Source organism: Canis aureus, chromosome 34 (assembly GCF_053574225.1).
Source record: "Canis aureus isolate CA01 chromosome 34, VMU_Caureus_v.1.0, whole genome shotgun sequence".
Lineage (NCBI taxonomy): Eukaryota > Metazoa > Chordata > Mammalia > Carnivora > Canidae > Canis > Canis aureus.
The window spans coordinates 23,780,476-23,793,742 of record NC_135644.1 but is presented as its reverse complement, the minus strand read 5'-3'; the positions used below and the strand labels follow the sequence as shown (position 1 = coordinate 23,793,742).

General features: G+C 36.8%; 1 protein-coding gene across 1 annotated transcript in view; it reads left to right on the top strand.

The window, feature by feature from the left end:
- The first annotated feature begins 12,926 nt into the window (after positions 1-12,926).
- Positions 12,927-13,267, top strand: part of SLC4A10 (solute carrier family 4 member 10) — a 284,739-nt gene continuing 284,398 nt past the window's right edge. The window contains exon 1 of the mRNA XM_077883538.1: positions 12,927-13,221. Within this exon, the coding sequence (XP_077739664.1) occupies positions 13,174-13,221 (48 nt within the window). The 5' untranslated portion in view covers positions 12,927-13,173. The remainder of the gene's footprint in view (positions 13,222-13,267) is intronic.

Here is a 13,267-nt window from a genome sequence, read left to right as displayed (position 1 = left end):
TCCAGTGACTGTTCATCACCCTTTCTGATAAGATAGATTTATTTGTTGTCTATTTTATACCTCTTTTTGTAGTTAATTTGTTTGAGGCATTATTGTTACACTGTTGTAATTTGACTAGAATGAGTCCAATTACTTCATTATTCTACTAATTTGCTGCTCACATTGAAGGAGGCAAAACAAAAACCAAAAAAACAAAAGAGCCACAAATGGGATATGGTGAAGTGCTTTGAAAAGACACTTTGCTCATCTAGTTTGCAAGGTGAATAATAGCTGATTTCTTTTGCTGAGCCTACTTCTCACTCTAGGTCCTGCGTTCTTTACTTCGTTCTTGACTTCCTTCTCCAGTCTTCAGGAGTATTACTTATTATCTATACTCCAATTTTTCTTTCTCTGTTGTTTCTAAATTACTTCCTGCCACTCCATGAACAGCTCTGGTGAAAGTCACTTCCCATTGCTAAATACGAGTGAAATTCTTGGTCCTCATCTGTAATGGAAATGCTGTCTGTCGTACCTGTTCAGGCTGAAAACCTTGGGATGGTCCCCAACTCCTCTTTTTCTCTTTCATCCACATTCCATTCTTCAGTGAATATTGTTGGCTCTACCTTCAGAAACGCATCCAGAATCCCCCATTCTTCACCTGGTTCAAGCTATTATCATCTTTTGCTTGATTTATTGTAAAAATGTCTTATGTGGTTTCTCTGCTTCCTCCTCTCTTATCTTCTGTCTCTCCTTTGCACTTGTTCTCTTTGGAAAACTGATTCAGTCATATAGTTTCAGGGTCCAATATCTCACTTTTGTCAGGTCTTTATTCAGATGTCACCTTCTCAGTGAGGTCTTCTCTGGGCACCATTAATTAACACTGGAAATCTGGACACTCATTCTCCTCACTAGTCTTCCATTTCTTCATTGCATTTACCATCTCACACACCATGTGTTTTCCTCACTACCTAGTTATTCTTTCCTCTTAGGCTTCCTCTTTCCCCTTCCACCAACCAGCGTTTTTGGATATTTTATTTCACTGCTCTCTCCCCAGGTCGTAGAGCATTGAGTATTAAGAATCTGGTACAGGGACACCTGGGTGGCTCAGCGGTTAAGCATCTGCCTTCGTCTCAGGGCGTGATCCTGGGGTCCTGGGATCGAGTCCCACATCGGGCTCCCTGTGAGGACCTGCTTCTCCCTCTGCCTGTGTCTCTGCCTCTCTCTCTCTGTGTCTCTTATGAATAAATAAATAAAATCTTTAAAAAAAGAATCTGGCACATAAAAGTACCTGATTATTTGTTGAAAGGGAATAAATTTTGTTCTTAACTAGGATAATTTTTCATTGGGCCAGTGATAGTCTGAAAAGGCATGTTTTCTATAGACATAGTTTACTGAAAGGGAGAATATTATGCTCTCATATTCAACTGTAATTAAAAAACCCTGCTCATTAAAGGTATTAATGAGTTTTAATTCTATAAGCACTCTTTATTCATTTGTGTGGTTTTAACTTACTTGGCTTTGGAAAGTTCAAGGTTCATTTTTAGATTATTTTTTTATTCCAGTATAGTTGACACACAATGTTACATTAGTCTCAGCCGTACAATTTAGGGATTTGACAAATTTATAGATTTTTATAATGCTAACATATTATGCTATGTTCATCACAAGTGTAGCCACCATCTGTCCCGTTATAGATCTTTCTTTTTATTAACATGAGAGTTGTTCTGGAGTGGCACAGTGCAAATCAAACTCCTGATCTCATAAACATTTTGGCTGGCATCAAAGTAAGTAGAACATTGACATCTTGGGGTATGATAACTACTCACTTGTTAATCCAGCTGCTCCTCAGATTTTCCTCATTATTCTCATTGTCTCATGTGTTGAACATTGCATAATAATAAAAATAGCAACAACAACAACAACAACAACAATTATATTTATTCTCCCTTTCTTTGTGATTGTCCTTTTCTCAGGTCTGAAAAACAGCATAGTATTTCCTGAGGAAGTTCTGGAATCCTTATTCTCTCTAAAGTAGAAAAGAAATATTAATGAAAGAAGGACTTGTAGACTATTTAAGTAAATGAGGAGCTTAAAGTCAAAAAGCAGGCTACTAGAGTAGCATGTGGAACTCTGTGGCATGCAGAGCCACCAGATGCCAAAGGACAAGGATCTTTCAAAACCCATTTATGGTCATGATTTTTTTCTGGGACTAACATGCTCATGGGGCCTGTTAGCTCTTAAACAGGAGTCAAAATTGTATGTGAACATAGAAATCATTAATAACTTTTCCATTATATGTGGGTGGTATTTGTGTGTCAGTGAAGAAATATTTTAGTATATAGGAGCTCCATAGGGTCTTCTAAGAAAATACAGTTTTCTAGGGGAACTGAAATGGACAAATAGAACATCATCACAGATTTATACAAATAAAAGCAATAATTTTAAGAATAGATTGAATATACGGACCTGTCTGAAGGGTTGGGAAATGGTTTGATTTATTGGGAAAAAAAGTTTCTAGAGTCATAAACTGAGACTCGACAATAGTCTGAAACAAATATTTAGGATAATGAGTGGTTTAATGAAATATCCAGCAGACTTTTAAATGTTGGTGTTTACTCAGCCATCCATTCATTGAGTTTTTCTAACTCCACATAACCTTTTAAAGAAATGTAATCAATATTCAGCATTTTTCCTGTCTCCAAACCCATATTTCTAACTCTTTTCTTACCATTTGCCTTTAGACAACTTTCAACCACCACTCAATGGAATAATGATAATCGTAACTGTTTGAGACATTACCATTTACTAGAAAATATTCTAAGTGCTTCATATGTGTTAGCTGATTTAATCTGCAGAACAATTCTGAGTTGGTTCTTTTATTACGTTAGCTTTATAGATGAGGAAACTGAGATTTTAGGAGTTTAAGAAACTAGCTCAAGGTCACACAAATATTAAGTGACACTCTTGTGTACAAAGCCTATGTTCTTAACCATTGTTATTAGTTTCAAAATAGAGTTCCTTAGGTGTTCTCTCCAACTACTTCTTTTACTGTTTGCCATATGTTGTTGAATGCTCTCACTATCCATCCGGCCAGATTTCTAGAACTGTTTCTCTCCTTCATTCCCCTCATCCGAATATTCATATCTATTTTTTTCTTTTGCATATATCTTGGAACTATTTCCTTTTTTCCATCATTACTGAAGCTATCATAGTTTAGGTTCTTATCTCTTATCAACTTACTAACTGGTCTCTTACCACAAGTTTTGCCCCAACATCCTCCATGTTATAGTTTATGTGATTTTTCTAACTGGTTGTATTGTTATGTCACTTTTTTTGCTCAAGATCCTTAGCTTCCTATCATCTGTGGTATAAAGTCCAGTCTCTTGTGTGTGGCAAACAAGACCGTTTACCATTTATAATCTGCTCTTTGTCTTCCCTTACATCTTTCTTTCCTGATACTTCCTTTTATACAATTCATGTTTCAGCTAGGTAGGACTCTAGAGTTCTTGAACACCTACTATTTCTCCTATAGATAGGAGAATACTTTTACTCTCTTCTCCCCTAGAGCCTGTTTCATACCTTTATTATAGTGGTTATCCTATGGGATGCTAAATGAATGTGTGTCTTTCCCCATTTCCAAGTACACTATAAGCTTTCTGAGAGTTTGGTTTGTGTTTTATTTATCTTTATATTCTTTATATTTCACCTGTGTTGATTTAGTCTTATTTGCTTAGCAGATAATGTATTTTATAATTTATTATAGTACATAAGGTACCTACTGACTCATAAGCTCTAAATCAATCAACAAATGGATGGATGGTTGGATACACAAATAAACACCGTATCAGTAGGTTTATGTTTGGTTTTGCAAGTGAGGGAACACTCTTTAGAGACTGAGTAGTTGAAGAAAGTAGGAGAGAAGGCTGTCTGCTTGGATTAGTTAACACAGCAGCAGGGAGTTGGAAGAGTTTCCTTTTTGATATTTGGAGATTTACGAGTGTGTGGCGTATTTAGAGATCCTAGGATTTTTTGTTTTGTTTTGTTTTTAGTGATAACATGCAAAATGGTTTGGATACTGAAGCTTGGAGTGTTGACTGATTTGCTTAGGCTCTTTTAACCAGTTAGTTGCCAGGCTTGAATTTGAGTCAGAGACTTCAGTTTTACCTAATTTAGTATTCTGTAGGTGCACAATTTACTGTAATTAGTCCAGCCCTCTTATTTAACCAATAAAGAAGGTAAAGAAAGTACTAGGGCAATAATCTGTCCATGCTTGCAGATCAACTTAGGGACGGAGATTTCCAATCTCATGCTTTCCGCACTGTAAGAAGCAGTGTGGAGTAGTGGTCAAGAAGCGCGGTAAATCCTGGACTTAATTCTCAGCCCTGCCACTTACTACCTCTGTGATTTGGGAGAATTCAGTTATTTTATCTTTAATATGGGGGAAAGTGTCCACATGATAGATTAATGTGAAGGTTAAATCACTTAATATAGTAAAGCCCTTTTGAATAGATCTTATGTAGATATAAAATAGTAAAGCCCTTTTGAATATCTCATGTAGATATATTCATCATTTTTTGATAAAAAGGGCGATAATAATGCTTTCTTCTCCACTCTGTTCCCACTGAATCTACATTATAGGATCTATATCATGCTGTATTCTCAAGTCTATAACCCCCTCTAGACTGTGAGCTTTTAAAGGGTAGAGATCTGGGGCACCTGGGTAGCTCTGTTGGTTAAACACTTGACTCTTGATCTCAAGGTTGTGAGATTGAGCCCTGTGCCAGGCTTCACGTTTAGTGTTGAGTCTGTCCCTCTCCTGTTTGTGCTTTCTCTTTCTCAAAAATAAAATAAAGTGTAGAGTTCTTACTGTAGTCAAAGACTAGCGTAATGGCATACAAGAGACATTTGATACATAAATCTTTAAAGAATGAATTAACTTTTTACATTAGAAAATAACAGTTGGATATATATTTCATTGTCTTTGACATTAAAGCAGAATTCATGGAAAATTTTTGAATTATCATGTCTATAGAAAAAATAGTGGAAAACATGGAGAAAGTGTACCATATATTATTTGGCCAAGGATACACTTAAAGTACTTGGTTAGGGATATCCTCACTATAGGACTTCTCATCCTGATGTAATAGTTATCACTTGAGTTATTTTTTGTTAAGACATAGAATCATATGTTTTCTACTCAGTCTTTTCTGAATAAACATGAAGAAGCAGGATTTGTATGCATCATTGATGATAGAAATACTTTATTTTTGGCTTGACCGGGTTCATTCTTTTCAAATTTTCTGACCAGAGTACCAACTTTGAGCTTGGAACTGGTTGTCATCTTCTTTTTGTTTGGGAGCAAACATTTATTCTGGCTACTTGGACAAATTAGAGATCAGTATAGCATGATGCAAAAAGTAAGGGCTTTGGAGACAGATAGCCTGGGTTGCATGTCTGTTCGTTCTTTCTTTCTTTCTTTCTTTCTTTCTTTCTCTTTCTTTCTTCTTTCTTTCTTTCTTTCTTTCTTTCTTTCTTTCTTTCTTTCTTTCTTTCTTTCTTTCTTTCTTTTCTCTTTTCCTTCCTTCCTCCCTCCCTTCCTTCCTTCCTTCCTTCCTTCCTTCCTTCCTTCCTTCCTTCCTTCCTCCCTCCCTCCCTCCCTCCCTCCCTCCCTCTCTTTCTTTCTTTCTTTCTTTCTTTCTTTCTTTCTTTCTTTCTTTCTTCTTTCTTTCTTTTTTTTTTTTTTTTTTAATTTTTTTTTTTATTTATTTATGATAGTCACAGAGAGAGAGAGAGAGGCAGAGACACAGGCAGAGGGAGAAGCAGGCTCCATGCACCGGGAGCCTGATGTGGGATTCGATCCTGGGTCTCCAGGATCGCGCCCTGGGCCAAAGGCAGGCGCCAAACCGCTGCGCCACCCAGGGATCCCCTCTTCTTTCTTTCTTTCTTTCTTTCTTTCTTTCTTTCTTTCTTTCTTTCTTTTCTTTCTTTCTTTCTTTCTTTCTTTCTTTCTTTCTTTCTTTCTTTCTTTCTTTCTTTCTTTCTTTCTTTCTTCCTTTTCTTCTTTCTTTCTTCTTCCAAGATTTTATTTACTTATTTAATCATTTATGGCATGATGATGCAGAGGGAGAGGGAGAGAGAATGTCAAGCAGATTCCTCACTGAGTGCAGAGCCCCATGCAGGGCTTGACCTGAGACCGTGACCTGAGCCAAAATCAAGAGTCAGACACTCAACCGATTGAGCCACCTAGACACCTTGCCTGGGTTGCATTTCTGACTCTGCTGCTTAATTGCTGTGTGATTTTCAGCAAATTATTTAATTTCACTCAGCTTCAGCTTTCCCATATGTAAAGAGTTTAACGCATATATCTCAGGGTTAATATGAGGAGTAAATTAAATAATCATATAAAAGAGTTGGCACAGTATCTGACATGTAGTAAACACTAAATAAATGGTAGGTTTTTAAAAAGTTTTTATTTTAATTTCAGCTAGTTAACACAGAGTGTTATATTAGATTCAGGTGTACAACATGGTGATTCAACACTTCCATACAATGGTGGGTGTTATTGAATGGTGGATGTCATGTTAGTTCACTCAAGACCTATGCTAATATATTGCTATGTATTATCTACTAAATGATTATAGATATTTAAACCAATCATTTTAAAGAAAAGAGTTATAGTTAAAGTAACAAAGTTTGGAAATAAAATTTGGGATAGATGGTGTCAGACCATCTGTATCAGAATCTCTTGCTATAAATACAGGCTCCTTGTTCTCAACCCAGTTTACTGGATAAGAATCTTTGGAGGTGGGATCTAGGAATCAAATAATTTTGGAAACACCCAAGGAAGATTATTTTGATGTAAATAGCCCATGGATAAACTTTAGGAAATATTTATATACAAGGTATGTGTTTTCTTGAGACTTGTTAACCTATTTGAATATTTCATTTAAACCAACACTGAGGGTGCTTGGTTGGCTCAGTCAGTTAAATGTCTACAGTTCAGCTCCTGGGGTCCTGGGATCGAGTCCCACATCAGGCTTCCTGCTCCACAGGAATCCTGCTTCTCCTTCTGCCTCTGCCTCTTTTTCTCAGTCTCTCATGAATAAACAATAAAACCTTAAAAAAATTGATGATTTTTTTAAGAAATGGAAAATTTCTTACTTAAAGTATCTCAAGTTATAGGATCTGCATTTTTGAGTAGTATTTCAGGTCATAAGAAATACATTAATTCTTTTTTTTTAAAAATTTTAATTCCAGTATAGTTAACATGCAGTGTTTGTACATGTTTCAGGTGTACACAATAGTGATTCAACACTTCCATACAACACCCATACTTCATCACAAGTGTGCTTCTTAATCCCCATCACCTATTTCACTCACCGCTCCACCCACCTTCCTTCTGGTAACCCTCAGTTTGTTCTCTATAGTTAAGAATCTCTTTCTTGGTTTGCCTCTCTTTTTTCCTTTGCTCATTTGTTTTGTTTCTTAAACTCCATATATGAGTGAAATCATATGGCATTTTTCTTTCACTGACTGATTTTGCTTAGCATTATACTTTCTAGCTCCATTCAAATGGCAAGACTGTTGTTGCAAATGGCAAGACTTCACTCCTTTTTATGGCTGAGTAATATTCCATTGTATATATGCACCACAACTTCTTTATCCATTCACCTATCTGTGGGCACTTGGGCTGCTTGCATAATTTCATGTTCTTTCTGTTTCTTTCATGTATCTGTCATACTGTTTAGAATGACTGATTGTTTATTTCTTTTCCAGACTATGAGCAACTTGGGGTAGGGACTTTGGATTTTCAGTGTCTAGCAGAATATTAGTCCCATTGGAGATATTTAGTAAATATCTTTTATTATTTTTTTATTTTTTAAAAGATTTTTATTTATTTATTCATAGAGACAGAAGGAGAGAGAGAGGTGCAGATACACAGGCAGAGGGAGAACAGGCTCCATTCAGGGAGCCTGACATGGGACTTGATCCTGGGTCTCCAGGATCACGCCCTGGGCTGCAGGCGGCGCTAAAACGCTGCGCCACCGGGGCTGCCCCGTAAATATCTTTTAAATGAATAAATCAAATTTTATGTATCTCTCTTGATTTATAATTGTGTTCTTGGGAGGAGACACTGAATTCAAACACTTACATAATTAATTCTCTTATCAGAAATAAAAGAGCAATGTTTGGTTGTTCATTTTTTTATGGTTGTTCATTTTTTTTGTCCTATTTTATTAATATTGAAGTAAGATGATTTTTTAATCTTAGGTTCTTCCCCCTTCATTTATGCCTTATATTTATTAATTTAGTCACTGGCATTTAATGTCTTAGGAATGGATAATGCAATAGGAAAGCCATTTTGGGGCACTTGGGTGGCTCAGTTGGTTGTGTCTGACTCTTGATCTCAGCTCAGGTCTCAATCTCAGGGGTCCTGAGTTTGGGCCCTGTGCTGAACATGCAGCATACTTAAAAAAAAGCCAGTTTTAAGTTTCAGAAGCCTAAACCCAAAGGATACAGTTTCTAAATAATAGCATTGTAAGAAAAGATGAAGAACTAGACTGTCTATAGTAAAAGATTCTCTGGAATGGAGGAGGGCTAGAATTGGAAAGGAACAGGAGCTTTAATTGCCAGTGTGTGCCCTTGAGAAAGGGCTGTGTGTTCTTTCTCATTAGTTGAGTTCCAGATTGGGTTTGGGGGAAAAAGAGAAAAAGATAGATAATTCAGATAATTATATTTAATATTGTATGTCAGTTATACTTCAATAAAAATTAATTAATTAAGCATACAAATAAACTATTGAACACCTACCATGTACCAGCAGTTTTATACGAGCAAACAAAACATGAAACCTATACTCAAAGACATCCTAATTTAGAAGGAAGGAATATAGTACCTGTAAGTGCTTAAGTAAAAATATGTGCAGACCAGAGGTAAACCGGAAGACAAAACCATTAATTTCTAATAGCATTTTTCTCCCCTTTATAGAGATATAAAATATTTAGGATATTTCTTTTTGTGGAAAAAATTTCTAATTTTTTTGCTTGTCATGTAAGGTAGAAGTATATATATGCTTCAACTTACATATGTCTCCAATTATCAGCATTTAAGCCTAATTGATCACTGTCTGTCAAATGGTTCTGAATGTATTTCTATTCCTAACTTGAAATAATCAATATCATACTTATTACAGAGTTAATGTTATAGCTAAATAACCCTTAACTTGTCCTTTTTCTATACCATGTTTTGAAGAATTATAATAAAATAATAATTATTCATGTGTCCCATGTTTCAGGCATACAGCATAATGATTCAACATTTGTATACATTATAAAACGATCACCACATTAAACCTAATTACCAACTGACACTATACAAAGTTATAATTTTTTTCTCATGTTGGGAAGTTTTAAGAATTCTTTCAAATTTGCAATATGATATTATTAACCTGTAGGTTATTTCTTGAATTTGTCACATTCAGCTAAACACTTTTAGATTCATAAATCAGGGCAGCCCGGGTGGCTCAGCAGTTTAGTGCTGCCTTCGGCCCAGGGCCTGATCCTGGAGACCTGGGATCGAGTCCTGCATTGGGCTCCCTGCATGGAGCCTGCTTCTCCCTCTGCCTGTGTCTCTGCCTCTCTCTCTCTCTCTCTCTCTCTCTCTGTGAGTCTCTCATGAATAAATAAATTTTAAAAAATCTTAAAAAAAAGATTCATAATCAATTAAATCTACATTAGATACTTTAGGTTGTTCAGAACATTTATGTAGCTCCCAAAGGATTGAAGTACAAAGGAGATAACACTTCAGTAAATGATATGAACAGTGCTCTGACAGATTGATGTATGTGAAAAATAGTCACTTAAAAATATGAATGTTGAATTAATAATATTATCAACAACAGAGTATTAATGTTCAGAATATATTTCTGATCCTGTTGCCTACCTAAAGTTCAGCTCTTTTGTACTAAAAAAGGTCAAAGCACAGGACGTTCATATCTAAGCCAGAACCCAATATTACCAGGACAAAAAAGTGTTTTCTTGAAGTACTAGTGTTGGCAGTAACCTTTAGAATCCAATGTCTTCTTCAAATACAATTAGATGTGTCACATAAAATATTATCTCTAAGATAAACACCATATTAATGTGCATATCTTAACCCCCAGGGCTTAAAATAGCAAAAGGAGTTAGAAATTGAAAGGACATTGGCTCCATGCTGACTTGCGTACTTGGGGGATTAGTAAAATTTGAGGTCAGCAAAAGTCCCAGGATGCAGGACAGATCAAGGAAGGAAGCGCACCATGGTGGCTGTGTTCCTTTTCTATTGGCCACTGCATGGGCAGCTGGAAAGGAAGGAGGGTCTTCTGTTTCGTGCTTTCTGTAATTCCTCTTTGCATGATTGGCTTGTGGCCGATTGCTACTTTTATTTCATTCTTCAGAGAGGAAAATTCCACATGCATATTGATCAGTATAACAGGGAAGAGCATCAGTAGCACAGTGCCTCACACATAGTAGGACTGACTGAATGAAAATCAGACTGTTGTCTCATTCCAGGAAAATATCTGGAACATTTGGTTCTTTGGACGCATTCAGTTTTCATAATGCTTAAAGTTAGGTTTGAAACAATAGCTGTCAAATTGTGCTAATGAAATCTCACTGAGTTTGTAAATAAAACAGGCTGAAGAAGACCTCAATTTTAATCTAGGATCCAAGGAAACTTGACTGTTATGGAAAGAGCTCTGGACTTGGAGAAACGTAGATGTTACCTGGGGCTAGTTTTAGAAAGTATATACCCAGCTCCTTCTTCTAGCCTCCACTCAGGACATACCAGAATCTCCAAGGTGGACAGTATGTAGCTGGGGGTGAAAAAAAAAAGCTGCTCATACAAGTTGGATTTTCTCTTCCCTAACCTCTGTGTTCTTTTCACTTTCTGTGTTTGAAAATGAATAGAGAAGTTGATTTCCAAGGGCCTATCTGGTTTTGGTTTTGTTAGTAAAACCTATCTGGCCTATGGTTTTAGTAAAAATTCCACTCCCTAGTGATGCTTTTCTTTTCCCAGAAGTTATCTATTCTATACTTATCTTCTTCATTGGGACTTTTTTAGTATGTGGATATATTTTCTCAGGATATGGGTCTTCATTCTAGCCTTGAGTGTGAGATAGAGGTAGTGGATTAAATGAGGATCACTTTCTTTCCCCAACTTTTCTTTTTGCTAAGCTAGCATTCAATATCTTGGATCAGAGAACTATAGTGGTATGGGCTTGCTTGATCTCTAGAAGTAGAACCTCTGCTGTTGAAACTGGCTAAGTCCTGTTATACTGATAGAAATAGTAGCTCTAGGATAATAGTGAACACTCAGGAAATGGTTGTTCCAGCAAAGTCCCTACATGGTTTAATAATGTATTACTGTAGGAAAATATTGATTGAAAGTAATTTAAAATACTATCTTATTTTTATTTTGGCTCATAGAATAAAAATTCAGACATTTTCCTAGTTATATTTGAATTCTTTTTGAACAAATATAAACTGGATGACCTAGGGTTTCCTAGTGAGATAGAAATAATCTTTCTAGAGAGGTTCTCACTTTTCTTCTAATAAGTTTCTTGTGATGATCTACTATAGTCATGTGAGTGGAAGGGGAGCTTTTATTTATTAGTCCATGGTAGAAAATCAAGTTGGGCCCCAAATTAGCAAATTCCCAATCAGCACCTTGTTATTTAAATCCTTGGAATCATCTCTATGTGCTGTACACAAAGTTGCTACTCAAATAATCATTATAGTTTTCCAAAATATGTTTTCTGATCATCAAAATAATAGTTTATTATAAATAATTGTATTGAGAAGATAAACAGATTAAAGTTATTAATAATTTCACCTATGAGGAATGTTGTGGAAAATTTTGGTGTGTTGCTGAAAATAATTTAATATTCACATCTGGTGATGAATGCTTTTTAAATCTGGTAAAAATCTTATTTAACATAAACCATTTTAATAATTTTTAATCATATTCTTTCAACCCCTTTTCATTTGTAACCTCTGTACTCGGTTTGGGATCCAGTGACATATGGGCTTCATACTTAAAATACTCTAGATCTATAATCAATTCTAGGAAATATGTGGCCACTCAACAACCATTATCAACTCCTTTTCCCCACAAAAGAGTTCATTTTCTCTCATGGATTAGAGAATCCTGTACTCCTCTTTTGTTGAGACTTTTGTGGCAGAAAGGTACATGCTTCATCTACTCTCGTCCGATTCATTGTCTTTTCAAAATGCTTTAGTATACAGATAATTTCTACTTTCAAAATACTTTCTTTTTTAAAAAAGATTTTATTTATTTATTCATGAGACAGAGAGAGAGAGAGAGAGAGAGAGACAGGCAGAGGGAGAAGCAGCCTCCCGGCAAGGAGCCCGATGTGGGACTCGATCCCGGGACCCTGGGATCATGCCCTGAGCCAAAGGCAGACGCTCAACCATTAGGCCCCCGGGTGTCCCTATCAAAATACTTTCTTCCCTTATTATTTTTGTTGGGAAATCATTGAAAAATGTATTTTATTTGTGATAGTGCGTGACTTACCAAGTCTCTCATAATTAAAGTATTGCAAGTACCTGTCTGCCCAATTCTTATGGAGTCAACCATGACTTATGGGATTTTTGTTAATGCATAGTTGAGTCTCAGTTAAGGCGTATCAATTTTGATGTCCTCTGTTTTTAAAGACCTTCTGCGCTCAGAGCGGGACATTTAGTACCCCTTACTAACATCCTTTTATTTGAATAATGTGTCCTATGAGGTTCTGGGAATGCAGTGAATTGCCTCAGATTGTTAAGACCTGGCTGAGCTGGTTGGAGTCCACCCTGGACCAGTCTGTATGGGAAGTTAGCTCTTGGGGGAGATCCTTCGCGCCCACCAGACTTGCGGCTTTGCAGGCTGTATTTGACAGCAGCAGCCAGGTGTGGGCAGTGACACAGGGCTTGGGAGATCTCTGTCCCCGGCCCGGGGATCCGAGGCGTTCAGTGCAGAACCTGGCCGGCAGCCCGAGTGAGTAGGAGCCATGTGACTCTGGTGAGTTGGAGTGTGCAACCTCCTCCTGCTTCAGAGGTACCTGATCCGAATACTAAGCAGAGCGAGTGCCGGGCCGGGTGTAGGACACTGAAGACACTGCAGAGGAGGGTGCTTATTCCAGAGGCATTACAGGACATGGAGATTAAAGACCAGGGAGCTCAAATGGAGCCGCTGCTGCCTACGGTAAGAGACCACCTGCTGTCACAGATTAACCGCGTTTGCTGCGAAA